We start from the raw sequence: 16,591 nt of genomic DNA, 5'->3' as shown, positions 1-16,591 counted from the left end.
TATTACTGTATATATAAACTTATGGTTAATAAATATGATATTGTTAGAGTTGGCTTATTTGAAGACATCTTAAAAACATCATGGAAATTATTACCTCGCAAAAATTTGAGTTTAACATATAGTATAAAGCAAGTATGAATTAATAGTGGTAGTAATAATACATTTCTACAAACTCCCTATTTTTTAAATGTTTAATTGGTATAGTACTATACATTATATCAGTAATTTAAAAACAGAACATCATCCACATCCACAAAGTATTGAAGAAAAAGATAAAATATGTCATTCTGTTTTGTGAAGAAGTGGAGCAGGATGAAATGCATCTCACATTGTACCTAGACTGGAAAAAAGAGAGATTATTTCCAAAGCAAGCATGAAATTACTGTCCAAATAAACTTTGGTTACAGTATATTCCCTATATTTTTGAAATGAAAATGTACAACCAGGAAGAAAATCTACGAATAATCTAAATATGGACAGGGGCAAAAAAAATTGTAATTCTATCTTTTTTTTTTTGGCCACACCATGCAGCAGGTGGTATTTTAGTTCTGTGACCAGGGATAAACACACGCCCCCTGCAGTGGAAGCATGTAGCCCTAACCATTGGGCAACCAGGAAAATCACTGTAATTCTTTATACTAACTTGGCAAAGACATGCATTGAAAGGCTTGGACTACTATTCACATCTGGATTATAAAAAAGATTAATGGCATGATATATGCATAAGTTTGAATACTATTTTGGAATATTACTATTTATTGTGCATTGTTTTGCTACTGAAAATTTCCCATTTATTTTAATGTATAAATAACAGAAAATATGTTTACATTGGGGTTGCAATTATTAAAATAAATATTTTGAAGAAATCCTGGAAACATGATTCTTAAAATTAATTCAATTTTGAGATGACTACACTTTGTTTGTTTGTTTTTTTCCTTTGGTCTTTTTTGTTGGCTAACAGATGTCTGAGTAAGAATAGGAGTTCTATACGAATTTAAAGATATTTATAGAATGTTATTGATAATTTGCTAGCAGTATTCAATCAGCTCCTTATGGACACAATAAAGTGAACAATGAAAATATAATAGGAATCATAATGATAGAGATATTTGTTATTAAGTAAAAATCTCATTAAAGCCCAAGTGATTTCCTGTCCTCAAAAAAGAATATTTGAGAGTCAGGTTTGGGATAGTAATCACATTTCTGTAGTTTTGGTGTGGTAAAATTGTAATTTTGAGTACATAGAAAACATGGTATGTTTAAACAGAAATACTGACATTTCATGGTATTATAAACTAGAATTTTGACTGATTATATAAAAAAAATCTCTTCATAATTGAGTACTTCCCTTGTCAAAGTCAGATGAGGAGAGAAAAATCATTTACTTATGTGGTATATACATTAAAAACAAATTGTCATTTTTATAATCATGGAAAGTTGTTATCTAATATTTTCTAATGTAGAAAATTTGTACCAGGAAAATAATCAGCAGTAGACAATGAAATTAAATATGTACTAAGAATAAAAGACAATCTAAAGTTTGTGACATGAGCATTTAAGATGAATTCTACATACAAATGTAGAACTCAATAACATTTCAATTAATTGCTGTTTTAATATTTTAAATTTAATGAATTAAAATGATAAGGAAATAAATTTAATGTGTTTCTTCATTTAATAATTTATTTATTAAGCACAGATTCTGTATAAAGCACTATGCTAGACACTGAGGATACAGCAGTGCCTTTTAAAAATTACACATTGGTGAAAAAGAGAAAATGTAACAGAGATATCTGACTGAACATAAAGGTAATAAATGCTTGTCCACAGTAAATGATGTTTGGGTTAAGGTTTAAAAGAGTTCAAAAGGCAAACAATCCTCCCCAAATGGAGCATTTCACGCAATTTGTATAAAGTTAAGAAGAAACATCTTCATTAAAGTACATGGAAGAAAATATAATTATCTGGAATTTAAAGAATGAATTGAGTGTTACAAGGTATAAGAGTGAAGACCTGTGTAGGTCAGGATAGGACTTAAAGGTCATGCTGATTATTTTGCTTTTAATCTTAAGAGTGAAGACTTAACATGAAAATTGATATCATCAGGTGTATGTTTGAGAAAACAATTTTGTTTAGTTCCAGAATTATAATTTAGAGGTGTAAAAAGTTGACACAGGGGAAGACCATTCACTGTTATGGTAGACTAGATGAAAGAAAGGTTGTGAAGCTATAAGAATGAAATGAGTAGATTTCAATTTAATTAAGAGATAGGTTGACCAGACAATGGGGCCCCAAAGAGTCAGACGTGACTGAGCGCCTAAGCACGCACAGGACAGTATATGACTTGGTTTTGCTAACCTAGAGATTATTTGGTGATCTTCCTAAAAGTGTCACAAAAATACTTGCTAAACATATTGTCTGCTTTTGCATTTGCCTATAATTCAAATTCTGTAGTTTGGATCTAGAGGGAATGCTGAACCGTTCAGGGGACTGTATTTATACGAATTCTCACCTCTGATAACTGTGCTGCGCTGTCCTTAGTCGTGTCTGAATCTTTGCGACTGCATGGACTGTAGCCCGCCAGGCTCCTCTGTCCACGGGGATTCTCCAGACAAGAATACTGGAGTAGGTTGCCTTGCCCTCCTCCAGGGAATCTTCCCAAACCAGGGATTGAGCCGAGGTCTCCCACATTGCAGGTGGATTCGTTACCATCTGAGCCACTAAGGAAGCCCAAGAATATTGGTTGGGTAGCCTCTCTAGGGGATCTTCCCAATCCAGGAGTTGACCCAGGGTCTCTGGCATTGCCGGCAGATTCTTTGCCAGCTGAGCTACCAGGGAAGTCCCTCTAATAAACTACTTAGAATTAAGAGAATGAAATTATATTCTGTTTTCCTCTCTTCTAGCAGCTCCTTGCTACGATGTATTTCACCTCATAGAGGAAGATACTGGGGAGACACCCATATCCTTTTGATGCACACCATTCCTGTGTACTGAGTAGACCAGGGATGCCAGGAAAATAACACCCCCTAAATCCTCAGACACCCTCTAATGAGTATTGGTCAATATTCCCTAAATACTCCTCTCCCTTATCCATCAAGTGGGATGACTTTGCAGAGGGCCCAAATCTGTCTGAGTTCCACAGCGGGACTGAATCCCAAGTGCCTGTGATGTAATCAGCTCAATAACACACAATTAATCTACTTCCTTCTATTCTTGTCTTTCCAATGCACCCTGAGGTCACTCCCCATAAAAGAAATATCTCAGAGTATATTGATAAGAATTCTCTATTTGTCAGGATTCTACAGAGAAACAGTACACATGCCGAGATCTGTAGGCTGAATTGGTGAGTTAGACCCAGAAGAGCTGATGACTTAGTTCTGATTTTGGGTGGCCTTGGCATGCAGTGGCTTGAAGAAGGGCTTCAGTTCCCAGTCCTGGGGTTGGGTCACAATGATAAGAGCACCTAACCCTAGCCAGTAGACTAGTAGTCAGCGACAAGGCCCTGACCCTTTGACTTAGCCATAAAAAGAATTCCCACAAAGAAGAAAAGCAGTGAAATAAGTGAGATGTTTATTAGGAGGAAAAAGAGTACAGGTGTGTGGACAGACACATGGGTGGACTCAGAGAAACAGTTGTGCCCTCATGGTAGTTTTAATCACTTTATGGGGACTTTTTTTCTGGGTTTCCTTTTCCAGTCATTTTGATTTGCCTGGTTGTGAGTGCATTTGGTGTATCTTAGGAACCTCCCACTTATGGATGCTCATCTCTTAGCAAAGATGGATTCTAATGAAAAGGCTTATGGGTAGTTGACATCACTGTGAGATTATATCTCCTCCCTTTTTGACCTCCAAGGAGCTTTCCTGCAATTGTGTAGTCATGGAGGTCACCTTGACTTTGAGAGTGAGGAATATATGGTCTTTTATCTCCTACTGAGGCAGGGTGCAGCCTCCTCCATCATCCTGCTTTTATAGAGTTTCTGCTATTATGAATTTCTGTCCACAAGAGAGAAACTGTTCTATCTGGATCCCGCCTATCTCCTGCCTCAATTCCAGTGTGAGTCCAAAGGTCTGGAGAAACCAGAAGAGATGATGCTATAGTTCTACTCTGAGAGCCAGCAGGCTCAAGTTCCAGGAAGAGCAGCTATTTCACCTTGATTTGCAGAAAGAAAAAAACTGATGTGCAAGCTCAAATGCTGTCAGGAAAAATTCTCTTCTATTTGTGGGAGGGTCAGCCTTAAAACTCATCATTCAAAGGACTAAGATAATGGCATCCAGTTCCATCACTTCATGGCAAATACATGCGGAAGCAATGGAAACAGTGAAAGACTTTATTTTCTTGGGCTCCAAAATCACTGCAGTTAGTGACTGCAGCCAGGAATTTAAAAGATGCTTGCTCCTCAGAAGAAAAGCTGTTACCAACCTAGACAGCATATTAAAAAGCAGAGATATTACTGTGCTGACAAAGGTTTATCTAGTCAAAGCTATGGTTTTTCCAGCAGTCATGTACAGATGTGAGAGCTGGACCATAAAAAGACTGAGCACTGAAGAACTGATACTTTTGAATTGTGGTGCTAGAGAAGACTGTTGAGAGTCTCTTGGACTGTAAGGAGATCAAACCAGTTAATCCTAACAGAAAACAACCCTGAATATTCATTGGAAGGACGGATGCTGAAGTTGAAACTCCAGTACTTTTGCCACCAAAGTATGTGGTGGCCAAATACTTGGTGAAGAGCTGACACATTGGAAAAACCTTGATGCTGGAAAAGATTGAGAGCAAGAGGAGAAGCAGGCAACAGAGGAGGAGATATTTGGATGCCATCATGGACTCAATCCAGAGGACATAATTTTGAGCAAACTCTTTTCCTCTTTGAGGAAAGCCTGGTGTGCCTCAGTCCATGGGGTCACAAAGTGCTGGACCTAACTAAGCGACTGAACAATAATAGCCCTTTTGTTCTATTCAGGCCTTAATTTTATCAGATAAACTTCACCCATATTATGGATAGAAATGGACTGAAAGGAAATCAAACCTGTCAATCCTAAAGGAAATCAATCTTGAATATTTTTGGAAGGACTGATGATAAAGCTGAAGCTCCAGTATTTTGGCCACCAGATGTGAAGAACTGACTCATTAGAAAAGACCCTGATGCTGGCAAAGATTCAAGGCAGAAGGAGAAGGAGAAAGAGATGACAGAAGATGAGATCAGTTCGGTTCAATCTCTCAGTCATGTCCGACTCTTTGTGACTCCATGGGCTGCAGAACACCAGGCTTCCCTGTCCATTGCCAACTGCCAGAGCTTACTCAAACTCATGTCCATCAAGTCGGTGATGTCATCCAACCATCTCATCCTTTGTCATCCCCTTCTTCTCCCGCCTTCAATCTTTCCCAGCATCAGGGTCTTTTCAAATGAGTCAATTCTTCGCATCAGGTGGCCAAAGTATTGGTGTTTCAGTTTCAGCATCAGTGCTTTCAATGAATGTTCAGGACTGATTTCCTTTAGGATGAACTGGTTGGATCTCCTTGCAGTCCAAAGGACTCTCAAGAGTCTTCTTCAACACCACAGTTCAAAAGCATCAATTCTTCAGTGCTCAGTTCTTTTATAGTCCATCTTTCACATCTATACATGACTACTGGAAAAAGTGTGGCTTTGACTAGATGGACCTTTTTGGCAAAGTAATGTCTCTCTTTTTTAATATGCTGTTCAGGTTGGTCATAGCTTTTCTTCCATGGAGGAATTGTCTTTTAATTTCATGGCTGCAGTCACCATCTGCAGTGATGACTGCAGAGGATGAGATGAGATGGTTGGATGCAGATGACTGCAGAGGATGAGATGGTTGGATGGTATCACTGATTCAATGGGCATGAGTTTGAACAAGCTCTGGAATATGGTGAAGGACAAGGAATCCTGGCACGCTGCAGTCCATGGGGTCACAAAGAGTCAGACACCCCTGACTGAATAGCAACAACAGATACACATGCTAACAACAACTCTCTTTCCAAGGATCACACTTTTCTGATCTTTCTTCTGTAATATTTTTCCCTGAGACTGAAGTTTTATTTTTATGTCAGGATGAAATTGAATTTTGTATGTGTTACATATGGTCAAAGTTTAAGATACAATAGCCCTCATTTTCTCAGAATCATTCTGGTTCGTACTTATTTCTCTGTATAATTAAACTGATATTTCCTCTTCACTTTTAAAAGTGTTCTACTTGGAAGGCAAAATTATAAAATCATCATGGTAACTGGTTCCATTAATATGATGATGGTAATAAAACTTTGAGTATATTTCAATTCTTCAATATTTTTCTGTTTAAAAATATGACAATATGCATCATACTTCTTTGAAATAATTTTTCTTCCTGGGCTATTTTATGCTATAGTATTTTACCATGGTGTACACGGAATGCATATTTATAAATGGAATATTATTGTTGATTATCTTGAATGTATTTTTTTCTTTAGAGGATTGAGAAAAAATGCATTTGAAAAGTATAAATAATTTATAAGTATGATATAAGGCCTTCCACGAGATCTTTTTTTTTTTTTTTTTTTTTAATTTTATTTTATTAGTTGGAGGCCAATTACTTCACAACATTTCAGTGGGTTTTGTCATACATTGACATGAATCAGCCATTGAGTTACACGTATTCCCCATCCCAATCCCCCCTCCCACCTCCCTCTCCACCCGACTCCTCTGGGTCCTCCCAGTGCACCAGGCCTGAGCACTCGACTCATGCATCCCACCTGGGCTAGTGATCTGATTCACCATAGATAATATACATGCTGTTCTTTTGAAACATCCCACCCTCACCTTCTCCCACGGAGTTCAAAAGTCTGTTCTGTACTTCTGTGTTTCTTTTTCTGTTTTGCATATAGGGTTATCGTTACCATGTTTCTAAATTCCGTATATATGTGTTAGTATGCTGTAATGTTCTTTATCTTTCTGGCTTACTTCACTCTGTATAATGGGCTCCAGTTTCGTCCATCTCATTAGAACTGATTCAAATGAATTCTTTTTAACGGCTGAGTAATATTCCATGGTGTATATGTACCACAGCTTCCTTATCCATTCATCTGCGGATGGGCATCTAGGCTGCTTCCATGTCCTGGCTATTATAAACAGTGCTGCGATGAACATTGGGGTGCACGTGTCTCTTTCAGATCTGGATTCCTCGGTGTGTATGCCCAGAAGTGGTATTGCTGGGTCATATGGCAGTTCTATTTCCAGTTTTTTAAGAAATCTCCACACTGTTTTCCATAGTGGCTGTACTAGTTTGCATTCCCACCAACAGTGTAAGAGGGTTCCCTTTTCTCCACACCCTCTCCAGCATTTATTGCTTGTAGACTTTTGGATAGCAGCCATCCTGACTGGCGTGTAATGGTATCTCATTGTGGTTTTGATTTGCATTTCTCTAATAATGAGTGATGTTGAGCATCTTTTCGTGTGTTTGTTAGCCATCTGTATGTCTTCTTTGGAGAAATGTCTGTTTAGTTCTTTGGCCCATTTTTTGATTGGGTCATTTATTTTTCTGGAATTGAGCTTCAGGAGTTGCTTGTATATTTTTGAGATTAATCCTTTGTCTGTTTCTTCATTTGCTATTATTTTCTCCCAATCTGAGGGCTGTCTTTTCACCTTACTTATAGTTTCCTTTGTAGTGCAAAAGCTTTTAAGTTTCATTAGGTCCCATTTGTTTAGTTTTGCTTTTATTTCCAATATTCTGGGAGGTGGGTCATAGAGGATCCTGCTGAGATTTATGTCAGAGAGTGTTTTGCCTATGTTCTCCTCTAGGAGTTTTATAGTTTCTGGTCTTACATTTAGATCTTTAATCCATTTTGAGTTTATTTTTGTGTATGGTGTTAGAAAGTGTTCTAGTTTCATTCTTTTACAAGTGGTTGACCAGTTTTCCCAGCACCACTTGTTAAAGAGGTTGTCTTTTTTCCATTGTATATCCTTGCCTCCTTTGTCAAAGATAAGGTGTCCATAGGTTCGTGGATTTATCTCTGGGCTTTCTATTCTGTTCCATTGATCTATATTTCTGTCTTTGTGCCAGTACCATACTGTCTTGATGACTGTGGCTTTGTAGTAGAGTCTGAAGTCAGGGAGGGTGATTCCTCCAGTTCCATTCTTCTTTCTCAAGATTACTTTGGCTATTCGTGGTTTTCTGTATTTCCATACAAATTGTGAAATTATTTGTTCTAGTTCTGTGAAAAATACCGTTGGTAGCTTGATAGGGATTGCATTGAATCTATAGATTGCTTTGGGTAGAATAGCCATTTTGACAATATTGATTCTTCCAATCCATGAACACGGTATGTTTCTCCATCTGTTTGTGTCCTCTTTGATTTCTTTCATCAGTGTTTTATAGTTTTCTATGTACAGGTCTTTTGTTTCTTTAGGTAGATATACTCCTAAGTATTTTATTCTTTTTGTTGTAATGGTGAATGGTATTGTTTCCTTAATTTCTCTTTCTGTTTTCTCATTGTTGGTGTATAGAAATGCAAGGGATTTCTGTGTATTAATTTTATATCCTGCAACTTTACTATATTCGTTGATTAGCTCTAGTAATTTTCTGGTAGAGTCTTTAGGGTTTGCTATGTAGAGGATCATGTCATCTGCAAACAGCGAGAGTTTCACTTCTTCTTTTCCTATCTGGATTCCTTTTACTTCTTTTTCTGCTCTGATTGCTGTGGCCAAAACTTCCAAGACTATGTTGAATAGTAGTGGTGAGAGTGGGCACCCCTGTCTTGTTCCTGATTTCAGGGGAAATGCTTTCAATTTTTCACCATTGAGGGTGATGCTTGCTGTGGGTTTGTCATATATAGCTTTTATTATGTTGAGGTATGTTCCCTCTATTCCTGCTTTCTGGAGAGTTTTAATCATAAATGGGTGTTGAATTTTGTCAAAGGCTTTCTCTGCATCTATTGAGATAATCATATGGTTTTTATCTTTCAATTTGTTAATGTGGTGTATTACATTGATTGACTTGCGGATATTAAAGAATCCTTGCATTCCTGGGATAAAGCCCACTTGGTCATGGTGTATGATTTTTTTAATATGTTGTTGGATTCTGTTTGCTAGAATTTTGTTAAGGATTTTTGCATCTATGTTCATCAGTGATATTGGCCTGTAGTTTTCTTTTTTTGTGGCATCTTTGTCTGGTTTTGGAATTAGGGTGATGGTGGCCTCATAGAATGAGTTTGGAAGCTTACCTTCTTCTGCAATTTTCTGGAAGAGTTTGAGTAAGATAGGTGTTAGCTCTTCTCTAAATTTTTGGTAGAATTCAGCTGTGAAGCCATCTGGTCCTGGGCTTTTGTTTCCTGGAAGATTTTTGATTACAGTTTCGATTTCCTTGCTTGTGATGGTTCTGTTAAGATCTTCTATTTCTTCCTGGTTCAGTTTTGGAAAGTTATACTTTTCTAAGAATTTGTCCATTTCATCCAAGTTGTCCATTTTATTGGCATAGAGCTGCTGGTAGTAGTCTCTTATGATCCTTTGTATTTCAGTGTTGTCTGTTGTGATCTCACCCTTTTCATTTCTTATTTTGTTAATTTGGTTCTTCTCTCTTTGTTTCTTAATGAGTCTTGCTAATGGTTTGTCAATTTTGTTTATTTTTTCAAAAAACCAGCTTTTAGCTTTGTTGATTTTTGCTATAGTCTCTTTAGTTTCTTTTGCATTTATTTCTGCCCTAATTTTTAAGATTTCGTTCCTTCTGCTGACCCTGGGATTCTTCATTTCTTCCTTCTCTAACTGCTTTAGGTGTAGAGTTAGGTTATTTATTTGGCTTTTTTCTTGTTTCTTGATGTAAGCCTGTAATGCTATGAACCTTCCCCTTAGCACTGCTTTTACAGTGTCCCATAGGTTTTGGGTTGTTGTGTTTTCATTTTCATTCATTTCTATACATATTTTGATTTCTTTTTTGATTTCTTCTGTGATTTGTTGGTTATTCAGAAGCGTGTTATTTAGCCTCCATATGTTTGAATTTTTAACAATTTTTTTCCTGGAATTGAGATCTAATCTTACTGCACTGTGATCAGAAAAGATGACTGGAATGATTTCAATTTTTCTGAATTTTCCAAGACCAGATTTATGGCCCAGGATGTGATCTATTCTGGAGAAGGTTCCGCTTCCACGAGATCTTGTTTACTGTTCTCGGTTCAGTTCAGTCACACAGTTGTGTCCAACTGTTTGTAACCCCATGGACTGAAGGACACTAAGCTTCCCTGTCCATCACCAACTCCGGGAGGTTACTCAAACTCATGTCCATTGAGTCGGTGATGCCATCCAACCATCTCATCTTCTGTCATCCCCTTCTCCTCCCACCTTCAATCTTTCCTAGCATCAGGGTCTTTTCAAATGAGTCAGTTCTTCACATCAGGTGGCCATAGTATTGGAGCTTCGGATTCAGCATCAGTCCTTCCAATGAATATTTAGAACTAATTTCCTTTACAGTTGACTGGTTTGGTCTTGCAGTCCAAAGGACTCTCAAGAGTCTTCTTCAACACCACAGTTCAAAAGCATCAATTCTTCAGTGCTCAGCTTCCTTATAGTCCAACTCTCACATTCATACATGAATACAGGAAAAACCATAGCTTTGACTGTAATGCTATTACAATTACATTATTTGTAATGTCTCTGCTTTTTAATATGCTATACAGGTTGGTCATAGCTTTTCTTCCAGGGAGAAAGCATCTTTTAATTTCATGGCTGCAGTCACCATATGCAGTGATTTTGGAACCCAAGAAGATAAAGTCTGTCACTGTTTCCATTGTTTCTCCATTTATTTGCTAAGGAGTGATGGGACCAGATGCCATGATCTCAGTTTTTTGAATGTTGAGTTTTAAGTCAGCTTTTTCACTCTCCTCTTTCACTTTCCTCCTTCTTTTTATAATTTCAGTTTATTGTTCTCTATAGGATAAATCTGAATAATACTTTCCTAAATAAGATAAGTAACCTAAAAAGTACACAATTGATTCTTATTTAATTGCCATGAGAGTATGAATATAACCTAAGGATAGTTCACAACTAAGGGAAGGGTGAAAATAGCTGTGACTCCATGAAGCATTCAGAGCTTATTTTGTTTATTGTTAAGGATATGGAAAGAAAAGAGAGAGTTCCATGATGATTGGGAGCCACACAAAGCTAGGGCCAGCAATGTCTCATAAAGGAATGAGCCTGTTTACACTCTTTTTTTTTTTTTAGTTTGTTTTCCTTTTTTTCTATGTAGTATGATTGATTCCATAATGTAATCATGATGTAAAAACAGCGACTGATTGATTAAAGGACATTACATGACTTAACTCGGTGGGTACGAGTTTGAACAAGCTCTGAGAGTTGATGATGGACAGGGAAGCCTGGCATGCTGCAGTCCACGTGGTCACTAAGAGTCAGACACGACTGAGCGACTGAACTGACTGACATGACATGAAAGTTATAAATATAAATGTCTCAAGGTCTTATTGTATCTTCTTCCGCCAAGGATGATTTATTGTTAAATGGAAATAACTTTCTAACAATTATGTTATTGCACATACAACAAAATTTTGAATTTTATTAATGTTCTAAATAACTATTTCAGATGATTTGCTAACTGTACTTTAAACCAAACAGTGTGTGGTAAGGTCTGCATTATTGCATTTTCAAAAAGATTCTGCATAATTCTTGTGAGACAGTGGTCTCAAGTTCTTTTAGGGTTCCTTATTGTTAGTCCTTGGTCTTCCTGCAACAATGAGAGTGTTGTTATTCAAATGCACATAAATGCATTCAGTCCATAATAATAGTATTCATAGCCACCTATAATAGTTGAAGAAACAATTGTATGAAATGCTTGATATTCATCTGAACTACTTTTGCAATTTCACTTTTAAATTCAGATTTCAGAAATAATACAGCAGTGGCCCTCATAAGATACTCAGATATTTTTGTAAGCTTTTCCTGGACAGGATGGTAGCTTCTTACACTTCAGACCCTGTTTCACTGAGAGACCTTTTATAAATATATACAGTTATAAGAAATGGCTTGAACATACACCATGATGTACAGTTGTTAAATATATAGCTTTACATGTGTTTAATGACCTTTCTCAATATTCTTTTTTTTCTAGATACACCATCAGTTAAGATTATACCATCCACTCCTTTTCCACAAGAAGGACAGCCTTTAATTTTGACTTGTGAATCCAAAGGAAAACCACTGTAAGTGATTTAATGAGCAATACATTTTTTTACTTTTTATTCTATCTTGCTTTTATTGCAGGCTTTAACTGCAGAAATCCACAACGTGTGCCTTTTATTGCTGGGCAAAATGATCTCAGAAAAGAAAGCCCCCTGAACCATGTCTTCATTAAGTGTCTGTGGAAGATTGGTCTTGTATTTTATCATTTAGTGAAATTTCTGGGAAGATTTCCAATTGCGATTTTTTTCCCTTTTCCCCCCACTATTTCTTCTTGAAAGGAGTATAGACTTCATCAGTCGCTGTTTTTACATCATCAGATTGATAGAAGTTACATATGCTAAACTTAATTCTCTCATGAAAAGCTCTGAAAATATTGAATCCTCAAAATATGTCCATGTTTTAGTTACATGGAAAATCATTTTCATAGAGAAATCAAATCTACACTTCTAATGTAACCCCCTGAAACATAATTTCTTGATGTGTTAAAATTGGAGGTAATGTGAATGAAAGGGTCACAGACTGAACATTTTCAATTAAAAAGAGATTTCATTGTTAAAATAATGAGTTCTAACATCACTGTGACTGTAAAATTTTATGTTTGACATTCATGTTTATAAACAGTTAACTCTTGGAAATATATCAATAGAAGATATATTAATAGAAAATTCAAGTATGGAGTATCAAATAAGGATTATTTCTTTGGGAAAGTGCTTTGATCACTGTATGGTAACACTCTACTTGGAACTGAAAGTCGTTTGTTTGATCTTTTAAGATATTTCCATTGATTTGCATTTCTGTTTAAATTTTAATGGGAGGAATTGAATTGTTCTCTGTATATAACTATAGGCTTCCCAGGTGGTAAAGAATCCATCTGCCAATACAGGAGATGCTGGTTCCATCCCTGGTTCAGGAAGATCCCTTGGAGAAGGAAATGGTTAACCACTCCAGTGTTCTTGCCTGGGAAATCCCACGGACAGAGAAGCCTAGCAGGCTTCTCAAAGGTCCATCCATGAGGTCTCAAAGAGTCAGAAACCACTCAGTGACTAAACAGCAACAACAAACATATATAAACATAGGGGATAGTTTTTGTGCAAATCAAACTTATTTACTAAAGATTTGTTCCTAATAACATTTATATTTAAGTGTAGATTTCATAGTAACACATGTGGAACTTTTCTAAAGTAATTTTAAGGCAGAAGCCTGAAATTTCAGCTTCCTGAATTTTATTCTCTTATACTTTTTAACACACTATGTGAATTTATGCTTTTGTTGTCACAGTATTGATATTTTAGAACTGTTCTCTCTTACAGTAATTATTTTCTAGAGATTAAAAATATACTGACTTAAAGAGCATTTTGTAAATTTATCTATTTTTTTTTCTTTTAAGAAACATTTAAAGCATTATAGATCTTGAAAGGGAGGAATTTTTTTCAAAGTAGCTTTACTCTATATATCCTGTGCAATTCACGTTCATAGTTCTTACCACTGATAAGCTTAAATTGCTTATAGAAAACACTTTTTGATTATCAACTATTTTAACTAAAAACTAACAATTATTTCAACTAAATGTGACTACTCTTCAGTATTATAGCTATAGCAGAACTTTTAGCTATAAGTTCAGTACTTTAGGGGCTTCCCTCATAGTTCAGTTGGTAAAGAATCTGTCTGCAATGTGGGAGACCTGGCTTTAATCCCTGGGTTGGGATGATCCCCTGGAGAAGGGAAAGGCTACCCACTCCAGTATTCTGACCTGGAGAATTCCATGGTCTATACAGTCCATGGGGTTGCAAAGAGTTGGATTTGACTGTGACTTTTTCTTAATCACTCAGTACTTTAAGTGTAGCAAATTTAATCTGCTTTAGACATACTGAAATCCAATTTCTTTACTCCCAATTCTGTATTTCTCATACCAGAGCTTCTTTCCTCACTTTCCCTTCCATTTCCTCTCCTGTTCCTTTTTATTATTTTTTCCCAGCTTTCCCTCTTCCCTTCTCCCTGTCTCTCTCTTTTGCTTCTGTTTCTCCTGTAACCTCAGAGGTCAGCATTTGCAGATATGATAAAGAAACATGATCAGGATCAGGGCATAGCAAAGGAGTTTGACTTTTACCTTCTTTCCATAATTCTGCCCCAAAGTACATACGTGTACATGTAGAATATGTGTACAACTTACACAATTAAATGAGGTGAAGATGGGAAGTATAATATATAGAATGCTTGGGAAGTAATACACTCCAGCATCTAGTTACCTGTCAATGATCTTCTTTTTAATTCTATATTCACTTTCACTATCTTTTTTTTTTTTTAGTGAATACTTATGTTGTGATCTAAGTAATTAGCTATGTAAATAATCCATTTTCCTCAGCTCAGATATGGTTGAATAAAAGTGCCTTATTGTGGGTCTCTGTTTCAGTTATCTAGAAATAAGCTTGGATATGCAATAATCCTTTGCACTGCAGATGAATGAAAAACAGCAATCTCATATATGTATTTTATTTAAAAATACAAAGGCCCCAGAAGTTTAAGAAATAGAAAATGTCATCTTTCTCAGAAAGATCCTGATTAATAACAGTTTGCTGTCGGTAATGGAAATAAGAAGGCTTCTTATTTTACAGAAAGGAAAACTAAAGCTCAGTGTTAACCAATTTTCCCAATTCATCCAGATTTTAAATGGATGAGTCAGGATTTAAACTTAGTTCAATCATTGCCCAGAGATCACATATCTTCAGCTATTTTCTGCTACTTCTATTGCTGAGTCTAAATTGTCACTTATGTTAGTCAAAGTCACTTTTGAAAAATTAGGATCAGTGCTGCAATAATGAGCAGCACTGACGTTGAAACTCTAGATGCTTGAAGGTGAAGAACTGGCTCGTCTCAAGACACATTTCACTGTTGTTTTTCTTTTTCTTTCTTTTTTTTTGTATCAGGCTTTCTTCTGTATTTGTGCCCATTCTGGAAACTTGCCAAATTCCTACCAAGCTGACCTTTTCTAGCATAGTTTACAGTCATATAAAAAGTTCTTTAGTTAGTATAGTATCTTCTGAGCAATTAGCTCCTAAGCTCCATACGGGTTAAAATGATTACTATATTCAGTCTTTATCATTATAGATCATACTGTTTTATTCTATATGCTATGGCCCAAAAGTAAATGTACATTGAATTATTCACTGTATTATACTCTTATTCCCAACTCTCTTTTTATGATCTTTCCTTGTGGGCCTCCAGGTCATTGACATTAAAGATATAGCCAAATTCTCTGACTCCTTTTTGCCTTTAGACCACTACCTCTCTTGTGTCCTAATTATGTTAAAATCCACTCTTCTGCATTTTCAAAGTAACTATCATTTCCAACAAATGAAGACATTAGCATCTTTAAAGACAGTCTCATTGCTTGCCTCTCTAGCTTACTTTCCATCTCCAACAATGCCAGATGGGGCAGATAGGACCAAAAAAGCAAGAGAATGCTTTTTCTGATCATGAAGAAAACAAGTTTCACTAGAGCTAATAGAACAAAAGGCAAACTGAAAATGGATTAATCAGGGAGTTACTATAGTCAAAGCTATGGTTTTTCTAGTAGTTACGTATGGATTTAAGAGTTGGACCATAAAGAAGGCTAAGTGCCAAAGAAGAACTGATGCTTTAGAATCGTAGTGCTGGAGAAGACTCTTAAGAGTCCCTCAGACTGCAAGGAGATCAAAGCAGTCAATCCTAAAGGAAATCAACCCTGAATATTTATTGGAAGGATTGTTGCTGCAGCTGAAGCTCCAAAACTGTGGTCACCTGACGCAAAGAGCCGACTCATGGGAAAAGATTGTGATGCTGGGAAAGACTGAAGGCAAAAGGAGGAGGGGGCAGCAGAGGATTAGATGGTTAGATAGCATTACCAACTCAGTTGAAATGAGTTTGAGCAAACTGCGGGAAGATAGTGGAGAACAGAGGAGCCTGGTGTGCTGCAGTCCATGGGGTCACATAGAGAGATACAACTTAGTGACAGAAAAATAACAACAACTATCAGGGAGTTAGGTGATGGGAAGGCAAAGAAATTAAGACCACCCATTTCAGAAACTGAACCATGAACAATTGAAAAGGGCTGAGAAAAGAACGCCGCATCAAACAGAAGTTTTAAAATAAAACATAGTAGAGAGGCTGTTCTTATTTTAAGATAGGATCAAAGAGCCTGTAAAGAGTATGAGTAAAACTGAAGTTGTAATATCACATTTACCCAAGGGGCAAGTTCGAATTTCCTATTTTATTCTGTTAATCACAGTCAAAGTTCTCCGGTACACCTGATTCCTCATTCTGTTATTTTGGATTCACTGAGGAGCAACTCTGTGCCTTAGCTTCTAAGCTTCTAATTGACTCCTGAAGTACCTAATTTCTGCTATTATTACCATTTATCTGATCCCCCTTTAATGAGCAGGT

At 36.6% G+C, this 16,591-nt stretch overlaps 1 protein-coding gene across 2 annotated transcripts in view; it reads left to right on the top strand.

Annotated features, from left to right (window-relative positions):
- Positions 1 to 16,591, top strand: part of CADM2 (cell adhesion molecule 2) — a 368,057-nt gene that overhangs the window by 229,913 nt on the left and 121,553 nt on the right. For both annotated transcript variants that reach the window (XM_065913660.1, XM_065913661.1), the window contains one exon: positions 12,102 to 12,192. In XM_065913660.1, coding sequence (XP_065769732.1) covers positions 12,102 to 12,192 — 91 coding nt within the window. The remainder of the gene's footprint in view (positions 1 to 12,101; positions 12,193 to 16,591) is intronic.

Source organism: Muntiacus reevesi, chromosome 21 (assembly GCF_963930625.1).
Source record: "Muntiacus reevesi chromosome 21, mMunRee1.1, whole genome shotgun sequence".
Classification (NCBI taxonomy): domain Eukaryota; kingdom Metazoa; phylum Chordata; class Mammalia; order Artiodactyla; family Cervidae; genus Muntiacus; species Muntiacus reevesi.
Note: the sequence above shows the minus strand (reverse complement) of the source record. Positions and strands in the feature narration are given on the sequence as shown.